General features: G+C 33.2%; 1 protein-coding gene across 9 annotated transcripts in view; it reads left to right on the top strand.

Moving 5' to 3' along the window:
- LOC136034048 (myosin-IIIb-like) overlaps positions 1-14,795 on the top strand; it is a 165,464-nt gene that overhangs the window by 104,578 nt on the left and 46,091 nt on the right. For all 9 annotated transcript variants that reach the window (XM_065715140.1, XM_065715139.1, XM_065715138.1 and 6 more), the window contains 3 exons: positions 7,013-7,223; positions 10,992-11,136; positions 12,844-12,994. In XM_065715140.1, coding sequence (XP_065571212.1) covers positions 7,013-7,223; positions 10,992-11,136; positions 12,844-12,994 — 507 coding nt within the window. The remainder of the gene's footprint in view (positions 1-7,012; positions 7,224-10,991; positions 11,137-12,843; positions 12,995-14,795) is intronic.

The following is a 14,795-nucleotide window of genomic DNA, read 5'->3' as shown; positions in this document are numbered from 1 at the left end:
CACTTTGGTAGTTTATTTAGTACCTAAAGTTGAACAAAATCTTCAAGCATCCGACGGTATCGAACTCATGCCACTGTTACATACTGTCCTTCTTCGATAAAATGAGACTCGATTACTTTATTTAGAGAGGTCACACACATATCCTTGCTGATGAAATAGAGCCACCATGGCTATAATTACCATAGAACAATTGTAACGATATTCTCCTTCTATACACTTTGTTTTTGCACAGTGGGTCATATAAGGGTCATATAAGGTCATATCATAACTTAATGAAAAGGCAAAAATGAACGCAAAATTGAAGTTTCATTTAAAAGTACTTATATAGTTTTCATGGATATTTTATTAAATCCACATAATCACGTATTTCTTTGGATGTCTTAACTAACTGCTCAATGACCGCGTTCTAATTGATGAAGAATTTCGTCCGTCATATTCATGTCGATCACTGAATTACACAAGAATCAAACTTTCAGATATATTTTTATACAATGTATCAAAGATAAAAGCTTTTGTAAAATATGAAACGACTTATAACAATTATAATAATTATAACAATTAACGATTATAACAACTTGTAAGGACATGAACCATCAAATTTTGAAGTGTTCAAATTAGAACAGTGACCTTACGGAAAAACAGTAAATCTAAAATGGATGAACAAGAGAAAAATATTTCGCTCGAAGTGTATTATATCGAAAAAAAAGTTTCAACTTTCGAAGAAACCCAACATTCCAGTAATTTTGGATTACGTAAACTTTAATTATTTAGAAAAACCATTATCATCCCCAGATATTTTACGGAGGCCACATATTAAACTATTAATTTTGAGTTTTTTTTCAATAAAAAGATTCAGAACTAGATCCTTAAAATCCAAATCGGCGGTGCTAATCTCCTTTTTAACGCCCTTCAGTCAGGGAGTGCAATGGATGGCTGGGGGCCAGCCACCCTTGCTTTCGTGAACCTTTCCTGCTTACTCTCCTCAGATTTCTCATCTGAAACTGAGCACACTTAAGTACGCTGATTGTAGAAAGGTGTATGTTTAAAAAGATTTTATTCAATTTTTTAAATCAATTTCAGAGTTTCTGGAAAGTAGAGATCTAGATTTAAAAGAAAACCTGATCAAATCCTCGACCGAGTCCACTGATTTTTGAATTAAAATCGACTGGTTGTGAGCATCAAGTCTGGCTAATTGTAGAAAAATCCAAGAGAGATAGTCCAATTGAGTGAGAGGCAATTCTGGTATTAAATCCCCTTATTAGGATTCGAAATTTTGAGATAGCCATTTTGTTCACCGTAGTTGAAAGGCCTGGAAATTATGTCTTTGTGGATGACAACCCCCCTCCCCTTTCATCACTGGTCACTTTCTCATCATACCCATTTATCTATGGGTCGATTCTGGCTGAGCTTACAGAGTTACGCCACTTACCCCCGTCCCAAACCAAATAACTAGCCACAGCAGGAATTGAATTCCCGTCCTTTGGACAAAGGATTCCAATTAACGGAAAATCTCCCACTCCGTCCAACTTTGCTTTTTTGACATCTATTCATAGCACAAGAAAGCAATCATCTCTCACATATGCTTTTTAGAAAACCCCCCATTCGGAGTGGTAAAAAGACAAAATAAATTATTTTTTAGTTTTTTTTTAGGCTGCCAACATTTCTGTCTGGCTATTTAAATTACCCTTATTTCATGCCTATCTACCTTATTTCTGACCTAGGATGGATGATAGACTATCTATCAACTAGTGAAATGACAATATTTTTTATAAAACTACGGAAAAGGGTTATGCCAGCTTTGCTTTTTATTGAGACTATCTGTCTTGGCCTTACTCCAGTTAGCCATGACTCTCAAGTTTTTCATCACTTCCACCAAATTGATTTTGATTCAAAAATGCCCCCTTGCAATTTTAGGTTAATATCATTGAATGTTTTGGACAAATCTGTCAGATACACGATTTCTGCTTTTAAATTGATCGGGTTTTCTTTTAAAAATGGATCTCTACTTTCCAGAAACTCTAAAATTGATTAAAGATTTAGTAAAATCTTTTTAAATATACACCTTTCGACAACCAGCGGACTTAAGTATGCTAAGTACGTAACGTAAGTATGTACTTAAGTATGTAAGGGCAGTCGTTAGGAGTCTTCATCATTTTTATCGCACGACTGTGCTAATAAATTAATAATAATAATATATATAATAATAATTAATAATTAATAATAATAATAATAATAATAATAATAATAATAATTAATTAAAAATAATTACTATAAAATTAAATTAATTAAAATTAAAATTAAAAATAATTAATTAAAATTAATTAATTAATAATAATAATTAAAAATTAATAATAATAATGAATATCGCACGACTATGCTTCTTATTTTGTTGACTGCATTGATCGCAAATTGAAGGGATTCGTGCTTACTAATCATTGAATTGGTAAGTCAAATTTTTCGCTGCTAGGTGTCGTCGGTGGACGACACGGTGACATAAGACTACCGTTTTTACGCCTAACAGTCGCTTCTTAAAATATTTTCTGTCTGAATTTATTGGTGAAGTCAAGCCAACATTTTAGTTCTTCATTATGCAAACCTGGTAAATGTTCTTATTCCCCCGTTTATGAATTATGAACCCCTGTTTATTCTGATACCAGTAGAGACCCCCCGTCGAGTTTCTCGTGGACCCCTGGGGGTCCATCTGAATCACTTCAGGAATTACTGGTCACTGTTCTTCTTTTAAAAGTTTAAATACAGCACCGCTAAGTATAAAAAGTATCATCACACTGAATAATTTGCTTCTTACCGAAGCCACGGTAATGCCTCTATAATTGCCACACTTACTCTTATCACCTTTCATATAAAAAGGTTTGGTTAAAAGTTAGTTTTTCTAAAATCGCTTGGCACTTCCCCTTTTCCAAAAATAATATTAATTATCTTAATTGATGTATATATAATTTCACAGCCTCCATATTTGAAAAAAAAAGATTCATTTACCACACTATCAGCATCTGAGGCTATTTTTGTTATTTTTGTCGTTTTAGTACTGCCTCTTCCTCGCAAAATAAGTCTTCCTTCACATCCAAAATGTCACAAAGTTTTTCACTTTTTCTGTATTATTTTCTGTAGCTTTATCACTCTTTACCACAGGTTCCACCCACCCCTCTTTCATTACCACTAATTTGGCCCCCATTCCTATCTATAATTAACTAAAAAAACAAGTTTTTTTAACTATTGAAAGGAACTGTCCCCTCCTCGACACCCTACTCTTTACGCTAAAGTTTGACTCTTTCTCATAACTCTACTTTATAAAACAATAAAAACTTTAGCGTAAAGAGCGAGGTGTTGAGGAGGGGACATCATCTTGAAATTGGCTCACCGAACATGAATAATTAAAATGAAATTTGCATGTTAATTTTGCTTTTTTAATTAATAATAACCTTATAATAACCTAAGTTTGATTTCTGTTCCTGTTGTTTAAGAATCACTCCTAAATCACAAAGCCTGTTTAATTAGAATAATAACCTCTTTTAAAATTTAAAAAAGAAAATTTCAGCGTAAGAGCGAGCTTTTGAGGTGAGGCAACCCATCTTATATACCCTACGTAATATTTTCTGTTCGTTTTAAGTTTTATTGTTGCTTCGTACTTTCAGTTGAAAAAGCTCATTTTGTATTCAATTGCTGATCGTTTTTAAATAATGTCGAGAAATCCAGCTCCCCCACGAGAAAATTCTCAATGGAAAAATTCATCCACGTAAATTTAATTAGCGATATTCGCGGAACTAATTTTGTAAGGCATAGTAACAAAACGGCCAAAGAGGTCGAAACTATTTTTATGAAAATGAAATTCACAAGCTGAGCAATTCTCAAATGACTGAAATGAATGAAATAAAAGATCTTTAAAAGATATACGCATCAATTTATGTTCGTTTTAAGTTTTAATGTTATTCCTTACTTTCAGTTGGAAAAAACCTGTTTGGTTTTACTTAATAATTAAATAAAAAACAAGTTTTTTTAGCTGAAAGCAAGGAGCGACATTAAAACTTAAAGCGAACAGAAATTACTCCGTATACGAAAGGGACTTTTCCTCCTCAACGACCCGCTCTTTCCGCTAAAGTTTGACTCTCTCTCTGAACTCTACTTTTTAAACCAGTAAAAAAAAATAGCGTAAAGAGCGGGGCTTTGAGGAGGAATAGCCCCTTTTATATACGGAGTAATTTTTGTTCGTTTTAATCTTAAATGTCGCTCCTTACTTTCAACTAAAAAAAACTAGTTTTTTTTTATTTCTGAACGTTTTTGAATTAATGCAGGTTTTGATTTTGGCTCTCCGTACGTAAATAATTAAAACGAAATTTGCATATTAATTTTTTGGCTAAATGGCTTTCTCATAGTTTTAATCGGAAGATTTTGAGAAAAAGGATCGGGGGAGGAGCCCTAGTTGCCCTCCAATTTTTAATTACTTAAAAAGGCAACTAGAACTTTTAATTTTTACAAACGTTTTCATTAGTAAAAAATATACGTAACTTACGAATTAACTTACGTTACGAACTTCTATATTCGTATGTTTTTATTACGCATATGAGGGGGTTCATCCCCTCGTCAATACCTCGCTCTTTACACTGAAGCTTAAATTTTGTCCCAATTCCTTAAGAATGACCTCTGAATCACAAAGGCTGTTGATTAAATAGTTGAAATTACTAAAAATATGCATAATTCATATGCGTAATAATTTCTGTTCGTTTTAAGTTTTAATGCTGCTCATTACTTTCAGTTGAAAAAACTTTTCATAATTCTTTTTTCATTTTTTTTAATAATGCTAGAAAACCCTGCGCCCCCTTCATTGAAATCCTCTTCCCCCATGACAAATTCTTCCATGGAAAGATCCTCCCACGTAACCCCCTTCCCTCAACTTCCCCCCCAAACGAAAAAAAATTCCCCTGAAAACGTCTGTAAACACTGTAAAAACATATGTAAACACTGGTCAAAGTTTGTAACATGCAGCCCCTCCCACGGGGACTGTGAGGGAGTTAGTCGTCCCCAAAGACATAGTTATTTGGTTTTTCGACTATGGTGAATAAAATGGTTATCTCAGAATTTTGATCCGGTAACTTTGGGGAGAAAATGAGCGTGGGAGGGGGCCTAGGTACCCTCCAATTTTTATGGTCACTTAAAAAGGGCACTAGAACTTTTAGTTTCCGTTAGATTGAGCTCTCTTGTGACATTTTTGGACTCACTGAGTCGATACTATCACCCCTGGGAAAAAAATAAAATAAACACGCATCCGTTATCTGTCTTCTGACATGTAAAATTCCACATTTTTGTAGATAGGAGCTTTGAAGATTCTCGGATACGTTGAATCTGATGGTGTGATTTTCGTTAAGATTGTATGACTTTTAGGGGATGTTTCTCCCTGTTTTCTAAAATAAGGCAAATTTTCTGAGGCTCGTAACTTTTGATGGGTAAGACTAAACTTGATGAAATTTATATATTTAAAATTAGTATTAAAATGCGATTCTTTTGATGTAACTATTGGTATCAAAATTTCATTTTTTAAGACTTTTGGTAACTATTGTGCCGGGTCGCTCCTTGCTACAGTTCGTTACCGCGAACTGTTTGACAACCACGAGCCGAAGACATACAACGTCTTTGGTTTATTATCACATAAATATCATAGTTATGAAGCTGCTTAATGTAAAATTACATGCTAAGATTGGCCGGAAAATAACACAAACAAATTATTGCTTATATCGGCCATCATTTAACAAAATTAGAACTTTAGCATAGAGAGCAAGGTATTGTCAGGGGGGGCGAACTTCCTCATATACGTAATATGAGGGGTTCTCCCCCTCGTCAATACTTCTCTTTACGCTAGGTTTGAAGTTTGTTCCAATTCTTTAAGAATAACCCTTTGAATCACAAAGGCCGTTTAATCAGAAAAAATAGCTCTTTTGAAATTACTAAAAATACTTAAGCGTCAAGAGCGAGGTACTGACGAAGAGACGAACCCCTTCATATAGGTAATAATTCCTGTTTGTTTTAAGTTTTAATGTTACTCCTTATTTTCAGTTGAAATAACTTGTTTTTTATTTAATTTCTGATTTTTTTTTAAATAATGCTGGGACATCCAAATTCTTTACCCCCATGAAAAATTCCTCCATGTAAAGATCGTCCCACGTAACCCTCTCCTCACAAACGCCCTCCCCATCACCAGAAAAAATACCCTGAAATTACCTGTTTACTTCCCAATAACCAATATTATATGTAAACAATGGGCAGAGTTCATAACTTGCAGCCCTTCTCCCGGGGACTGTGGGGATTAAGTTGTCCTCAAAGACATAGCTATTATATATTTCGACTATGCTGAACAAACTGGCTATCTCAAAATTTTGATCCGGTGACTTTGGGGAAAAAACGAACGTGGAAGGGGACCCTGTTGCCCTCCAATTTTTTGGTAATTTAAAAAGCCACTAGAACTTTTAATTTCTTTTCGAATGAGCCCACCCGTGAAATTCTAGGACAACTGGGTTGGCATAATCATCCTTGCGAAAAAAAAACAAAAAAAACAACAAATAAACACGCATCCATGGTCTTTCTTCTGACAAAAAACACAAAGTTCCACATTTGTGCAGATAGGAGCTTGAAACCTTCAAAGTAGGGTTTTGTGATACGCTGAATCTGATGGTGTTATTTTTATTAAGATTTTATGTCTTTTAGGGGGTGTTTCCCCCTTTTTTCGAAAATAAGGCAATTTTCTGAAGCTTTCAGATTTTGATTTTCTAATAAGGGGAGAGGTTCTGCCCTCCCTTATAACAGGCTGCTGTACTGATTTGCTAACACTTAATAATGACTGTGATGTTCAAGACGTTTTTTGGGGAGTTGATTTCCTTACATATAAAAAGTAAGAACTATTGGAGATTTTGGACAGAACCGTAAATTTTTGCCGTTAATATTTTGAGTGTATTGAGGTTCAATTTTTTTAATTTTGTCAACAAATATGTATTTTATTTTCTAGTTGCCAATCTTTTATCCGTAGAAGTTAAGGATTTAATCGAGTCATTAACCTCTACCAGTGTTGTGGCCAAAGGTGAGACTATTACTAGAAAAAATACTGTTTCTGAGGCAACATGCGCTAGGGATGCCATGGCAAAAGGTCTATACAGTAGATTGTTTGACTGGATTGTTCATCAAATCAATAAGCATCTAGCGTTGGGAAGAATTATTTAGTAAGTCTTCTTCCTTTTTAATAACAAGGCCCTCTCTAATGTGACTAGTTTAGAAGCTAGTTTGACTAAGTCAATAAAAGAGGCACGGAAGAAAATTGTAAAATAAAGTTCATGGCTGGCTTCAGTTTTATTGTATGAACCCAGATACCGCTCAAATTGGGGGTATATATACCCCCTACCGCTCAAATTGTTCATTCAATGATGCACTGTAAACCGGTTTCTTTCGCTATGTTCTTTCAACTTAGCGTGAGAAAGGACAAAGAGAAGTGACCGAATATATGAGAAATATATAATTTGGGCTATATATTTGCTCATTAGGGGGGGGGGAACTTACTTGGACAGTGTGAAATTAGGATACAATTCTTACTTCATAATATCAGGATAATTGTAAACACGTTTTGCATGGAGACCCGCTGTACTTCACCCCCATTCCCATAATTTGCAAATATATAGTCCAAATTTATTTCTAATGTATTTTTATCGTACTTTGGTATATTTTCTTAGGATTTCTTAGGATTAACGATATTTCTATGTTTTTGTCGATGCTGATGTTGTCGTGGTTTAGTCATGAGGGGTTAAAGCTGAAACCTTTTGATTTAAGGTGTTACAGTCTCAAAGTGTTTCTATTCAGGTAAGGATATTTTGGAGAATTTTGCAAGAATGAATGGTGAAAAATGGATCAAAAGATTCACCAAAGACTACAATAATTGAGGCCTAGCATTTTCAATAAACAGCAGAAAAAAAGGAAATTGGCTTACATGAATTAGTGTTTGATCACAAAATATTTGGAAAATTGGCTTAAATTATTTGGAAAATTGGTTTTAAAGGATTTAGTGTTCGATCACAAATATTTGGCAAATGGGCTTAAATTATTTAAAAAAACAGTCTAAATTATTGAGTATTCGATCGGAAAATATTTTGTGTCTTGGTTTAAGCCTTAGGCTTAGTAAGTTTTTTTTCGAAATTACAAAGTTAAAAGTTAATTTTTGCTTTTGCTTTAAAATTGAAGGAAAAATAAACTTTATTATATTGGATTTGGGAAACTAATCCACCTAGTTTTCATGGCCACGTGCCAATCGCATTATCAGCTTTCTTTTTTGTTTCTTGAATTTTAACAAAATGCATGGTAAAAGTTCTTCAAAATTGATAAATTATTAATTGAATTAATTTTACCTTGTTTTTAGCCAAATCGTACCTCAGTAAGGATTTCTGCTGCAATCAGTGACAACTCCAAACTTTCTTAAGATAAGAAAGTAGTCAACTTTTCCGAAATTGTATATTCACATGTCCCTCTACGCACAACCTCCCTAGTTTGATTCCTTTTTAATCTCTCTACCCCTATAATTTAAATTAATGAGAACCTTTGCTTGATCCAAAAGTGCATAATATTATTGATTCAAGCTGCCACCTATGTTAAGTAGCATACGTTGTGAAGTATGTAAAAGGATTTTTGATTAGACTGCTAAAAATCATCCACCAATCAAAAACAGGTTAAATACAAGCTTCATGTAAACTATTGGATAAGCCTTATTAGCCGATGTAAAACATCTATTACTATCAAACAATTATAAAGAAAAATTGAGGGATTTTGAAATCGAATTTTGAAGCATTTTAAAGTTCTAGTACCTTAAAAATAGTGTAAGGAAAGAAATTAGTGTTATAAGGGTTAATAGAAGTTAGAGAAGAATTTTTTATTTGGAGAGAAATTGAATTCCTATGTATTTTTAAGTTCTAAATGTAGCAAAATTAGCTTATAGAAAAAAGGACCTTCAGAGGAGTCTACAGAAATAAGAGAAAAATTATCAGTAGCTAAAACTGTCGAATGGCATTTTTTTAACGCCTCTCCTAGGGTGTGTGTGCAGAATACTATTATATTTGCATTCATATCTGTATCTTACAGATAGAGATTTCTGTATGATCTAATATGATTAAATGTATTATATTTGATGTGATTAGATTTATATCTATCTGTATGACACACCGATTAGAAACAAGTTGAGGATTTGTCTTTAAATCATTAAAGGTTGAAGCTCCCGTTGATTAAATAAGAAATTTTTCATGTGTAAACAGAGTTCTCCGATACAACGTTTTCGGTTGGATTTTCCATATAATTTTATAATTTTATGTAATTTAATATAATCTATAAAATATTCCGTATGACGATCCAACGAGCCCAAGAATAAAATCCGTTAAGTCATGCTTTGAATTGGCCTAGAACGCTTCGTTTTTGAGTGCTGTTAGTTCTGGCCTTAAAAAACTATTAAAGAAGCTATTGAAATTATCCTTACATGAAAATGAGTAGTAATGAAAACATGTTCCGTAATACCTAAAACTGAAAAGGTCGACAAAACATAGAGAGATCATGGCTGCAACCCAGTTACAACCCAGTAAAGAGCGACAAGCTTGCAACTTCTCCCTGTGAAAAAGACCCATTAATTGAAACGTCGGTTTGACGCCCCATGTACCAGCAACTACTCTGGAGGATCCTTGTGCTATCCTTGTTAAAGGGCGAACCATTGGCTCGTAGTAACCGAAATCCAAAAACTTGTCTTATAGAGTAAATTTCTAGTGAGAAGAATTCTTTTAAATGTGACTCAGGAATCATTATTGTTATATAGATTCATCTTTACCGCAGACACGACTACAGATAATTAAAAGAGGACTTGAAACCCCTAAAAATGGTTACAAATAAAATAAAAAATTGTACCATTAGGATCAGCATAGTTGAAAGCCTTTGACTGGATGTTTTGATTCCCCGTCTAAAAAAAGAGAGAAAACCACTTTCTTGCACTATCTAGTAGCATATGGCACCAATAACTGGGACGTATTGTATCATATCTGGAGTGGATAAGATAGGAAGTATAGACAGTGTTGGCCTATTTTTAAAATCTCTATGGTACAAAAAAACTTTAACCAGATGTTCGGAAACCCCTCTTTAATAAAAAAATGAACCTCGAGCACGCCAAAGGATGGTTACTAAGTGGTCTTGTGATCCAGTTTTTATATTAAAGAACAAATCATAGCCCATAGCGACTGAAGTAATAAGATAAATCATTATATATATGATGATGTAACACAAACTTATCTTTCGAGAAGATAATATAACACAAATATCTTTTGAAAAGTTGCATCCCTGGTCATGGTTGTAGCTGTAGCTGCAACCACAACCCATAGTAACCAAAATTGAAGAAGGGATTGCAACTAGTCCTTTCTCCACTCTTCTGTGGCAACCTCTACTCGAAATATACCATTCAGTTTGTTTAGCCTAGGACATGGCAATAATGTCCGAAAAATTATTCTATACAATTGTAGAGCAATTAATTTTTTCGTCTCATCTATTATTTGAAGAATAATCGGCAACCAGGATCTTGTATACAACAATAAATTTTTTCCTAAAATAAATGATTAAAAAATAAAACTATTTGTTGTTGATTACAAAAGCGATTATGTGTAGTAATTTTCTTTAAAAGGAGAACTTAAAAAGCTCTCTGTGATTTTATAGTGCCCCACTAACTGCAGAGAAGGGGAAGTGGAAAATAAAGATGTTTTTGATGAAAAATCTTGTTTTTTTTATTGAATAGAAAATAAAATCCGTCTTAGGTTGATTTGACTTTTTATTTTGTCATGTTTTGAAAGAATCATGTAAAATAATTGTATAAAAGAAAATAGGAAATTGGGCTATGATAGCTTTTTTTTACTGTTCCTTACCTTGGTATTGCTTTTTCTATATATTTATTTTTGTTTCCCAAATCACTCTTTTCTTTCTAGCGGTGAACCCCTGGCAGTGGGTCTATTAGACATTTTTGGATTTGAAAATTTTGAGACGAACTCTTTTGAGCAGCTGTGTATCAACATTGCAAACGAACAAGTTCAATATTTTTTTAATCAGCATATTTTCACTTGGGAGCAACAGGTGAGTCAATTTAGTTGCTGCTGATGACTCGTTCAGACATTTAGAAAAAGGACAAAATCTACTGCGTTGTAAAAGCAAAGCAACAAAATAATTATTTTATAATATTTTATTATATGACTATATTTTACAACATCGCAAGCAAAGCAACAGTATTATTTTCTGTACCAACCAGTTTAAGCCGTCCTGTCTAAGTGGTTGGCGCGCTGGTTTGAGAATTCTTTGTCCAAGGGGCAAGGGTTCGATCCCTGTCGTAGCCAGTTGTTAAATTTGGGACAAGGGTCAGTGGCGTGACTGTGTAAACTCAGTCAGAGTCGACCCAGCTCTAAATGGGTACCTGGAGAAATCTGGGAAAGGATCTTCGAAACCACACAGGATGACTAGCCCCCAACCCCCCTTTGCACTTCCTGGCTGAAGAGCTTTTAAACAGAAATCAGTACAACCGGTTTGGACCTTGAGGGTCTAGTGCCGTCACACTTACTTACTTACCAAGCAGTTTTAAGTACTGATAACAACAAAATAAAAACATTTTTATCCCTTTGACCCGTTTTTTGGTCTATTGATACCTGAAAACTGCGATTTTCTTAAGATTTTTCTATTATTCGTTTCAAAACTACGTAATTTGGCAGCTTTTGGAATTGTTCGTAGATTTGGCGGCTTTTAGAATTCTGTCGAATTTTGCTACTGCAACCTTGGAACCTTTTTCATACTTGCTAGTTACACTATGGTATAAATGTCTACCTATGACTGCATATGAATAGGTCTTGAAGGAAGCCACTATTGTATTTTGAGATTTTTCTTGTAGTATCAAAGTCTTCTTGCTTTTTACGATTAATTTTTTTTATTGTAAAGTCTATTCTTATCCCATAAATCACCTTCTAATATATTTAACTTCATAATCTGAGAATCAATATTGAGAATTTGGAACGCAAAGCGCAAGGGCTATTAGCTGGAATTTTTCAAGCTACAAACTATCGTGTCTATCCAATATAGCTATATCTTATGCAACCTTTTAAACTTGAAATCTTTTCTATACCAGTGATTTTTTTCGCGTTTTATTAAGCTGACTTGTTTAAGTGTCATTTTTGATATATATTTTTTCTCGCACACTTACAACTCAGTTTTTCAACGCACAACAATACACTTGCTATCATTCTATTACTGAAACTCAGATTTATCAAATTACTAAATAATTTTTATAATCTTTATAATTAAATTTTTATAAGTTTTTAATTTTAATTTTAATTAAAATTTTAATTTTTTGTAATTTTTGAAAATTTGCTGGCTCGTTTCTTGAATTAAAGAAGTGGTAAAGACTTGTCTGAGACAAACAAAAATAGAAATCTTATTTTATTGTGTTGCTAAGAAAAAGCCTAAGTTACATCATGAGTTTAATTCATCTTTCCTAAGTTTTCCCTCGTAAAATTATGATTCAATATTCAAAAGTACAACGAAGCATTTGTTACCATTCGGTCATTAAAATTCAGTCAACCTACCAAATTAATTATTTTAAATTTGCTTGCTTTTTTTGAATTGATAAAAATGGTAAATACTTGTCGCTGATGTACGAAAATAGTGATCTTGTTCTATTTTTAAGCAAGTTTAAATCAGCTTCTAAGAAAGTGCCCAAGTTATATTCTGGCGCAGTGAATATCTCTCTATTTAATACCACGTTCTAGACCTCTCAAAACTTTACTTTATCTGCCTTAGGAGTACATGTCGGAAGGTATTGACGTTCAGATGGTGCAGTTTTCTGACAATCGGCCAGTCTTGGATATGTTTTTATGTAAGCCTCTTGGCATACTGGCTCTTATTGATGAAGAAAGCCGATTTCCAAAGGCAACGGATTTCTCCCTTGTTGGTAAGCTGAATTATAAGTTATGCTATATCAACTAATAGCTGTTGACCTAACTTTTTGAATACTTTATTGCTTATGTCGCTTATGGGGCCAACAACAGATATGACTCTTTTTGTTATGCTTTCATAAGCCAATATTTTGTTTCTTTCAGATAAATTTGCCAAAAGTGTGACCTATCCATATCATGTCACATCCAACTCTGTTGACCCAGACTTTACAACTCCGTTGATCCAGACGTTGACCCAGACTTTAGCATGCGTTGTTTTGTAAAGGTCCTTTTTTTTATGTCAGCAACGCTTATAACATTGTTTATTATGCTTTTGCAAATTAATGTTTAGTTTTTTTTCTTAAAAAATTAAGAAAAATGTGACCAGCGTGTCTAACCTTTATGATAAACTGTTATGCTGTTTGGATTTTTTGATGATGTAATGTTTATGACGTTCTCTATCATACTTTTTTGCATCAACATTTTCTTTCAGACAACTGTAACAAAAGTGTAACCATTCCGTTATGTCAAGCTTAAAACTGTTGACCTAACTTTTACCCACAGCTTAGATACCAATACAGTTATGAAAACTCGATTTATTTTTGATTTAAGGTCATATTTTATGTGTCAGCAGCGCTTGTAACATTGTTTATTATGCTTTTACAAATCAATGTTTCGTTTTTTTTTCTTAAAAAATTAAGAAAAATGTGACCAGCGTGTCTAACCTTTATGATAAACTGTTATGCTGTTTGGATTTTTTGATGATGTAATGTTTATGACGTTCTCTATCATACTTTTTTGCATCAACATTTTCTTTCAGACAACTGTAACAAAAGTGTAACTATTCCGTTATGTCAAGCTTAAAACTGTTGACCTAACTTTTACCCACGGCTTAGATACCAATACAGTTATGAAAACTCGATTTATTTTTGATTTAAGGTCATATTTTATGTGTCAGCAGCGCTTGTAACATTGTTTATTATGCTTTTACAAATCAATGTTTCGTTTTTTTTTCTTAAAAAATTAAGAAAAATGTGACCAGCGCATCCAATCTTTAGTATAAACTGTTATGCCTTTTGGGTTTTTTGATGTTGTAATGTTTTGACGTTCTCTATCATACTTTTTTGCATCAACATTTTCTTTTAGAAAACTGTAACAAAAGTGTAACCATTCCGTTATGTCAAGCTTAAAACTGTTGACCTAACTTTTACCCACGGCTTAGATACCAATACAGTTATGAAAACTCGATATATTTTTTATTTAAGGTCATATTTTATGTGTCAGCAGCGCTTGTAACATTGTTTATTATGCTTTTACAAATCAATGTTTCGTTTTTTTTTCTTAAAAAATTAAGAAAAATGTGACCAGCGCATCCAATCTTTAGTATAAACTGTTATGCCTTTTGGGTTTTTTGATGTTGTAATGTTTTGACGTTCTCTATCATACTTTTTTGCATCAACATTTTCTTTTAGAAAACTGTAACAAAAGTGTAACCATTCCGTTATGTCAAGCTTAAAACTGTTGACCTAACTTTTACCCACGGCTTAGATACCAATACAGTTATGAAAACTCGATTTATTTTTTATTTAAGGTCATATTTTATGTGTCAGCAGCGCTTGTAACATTGTTTATTATGCTTTTACAAATCAATGTTTCGTTTTTTTTTTTCTTAAAAAATTAAGAAAAATGTGACCAGCGCATCCAATCTTTAGTATAAACTGTTATGCCTTTTGGGTTTTTTGATGTTGTAATGTTTTGACGTTCTCTATCATACTTTTTTGCATCAACATTTTCTTTTAGAAAACTGTAACAAAAGTG

This window comes from Artemia franciscana, chromosome 12, assembly GCF_032884065.1.
Source record: "Artemia franciscana chromosome 12, ASM3288406v1, whole genome shotgun sequence".
Lineage (NCBI taxonomy): Eukaryota > Metazoa > Arthropoda > Branchiopoda > Anostraca > Artemiidae > Artemia > Artemia franciscana.
This window is presented reverse-complemented; position numbering and strand designations above follow the sequence as displayed.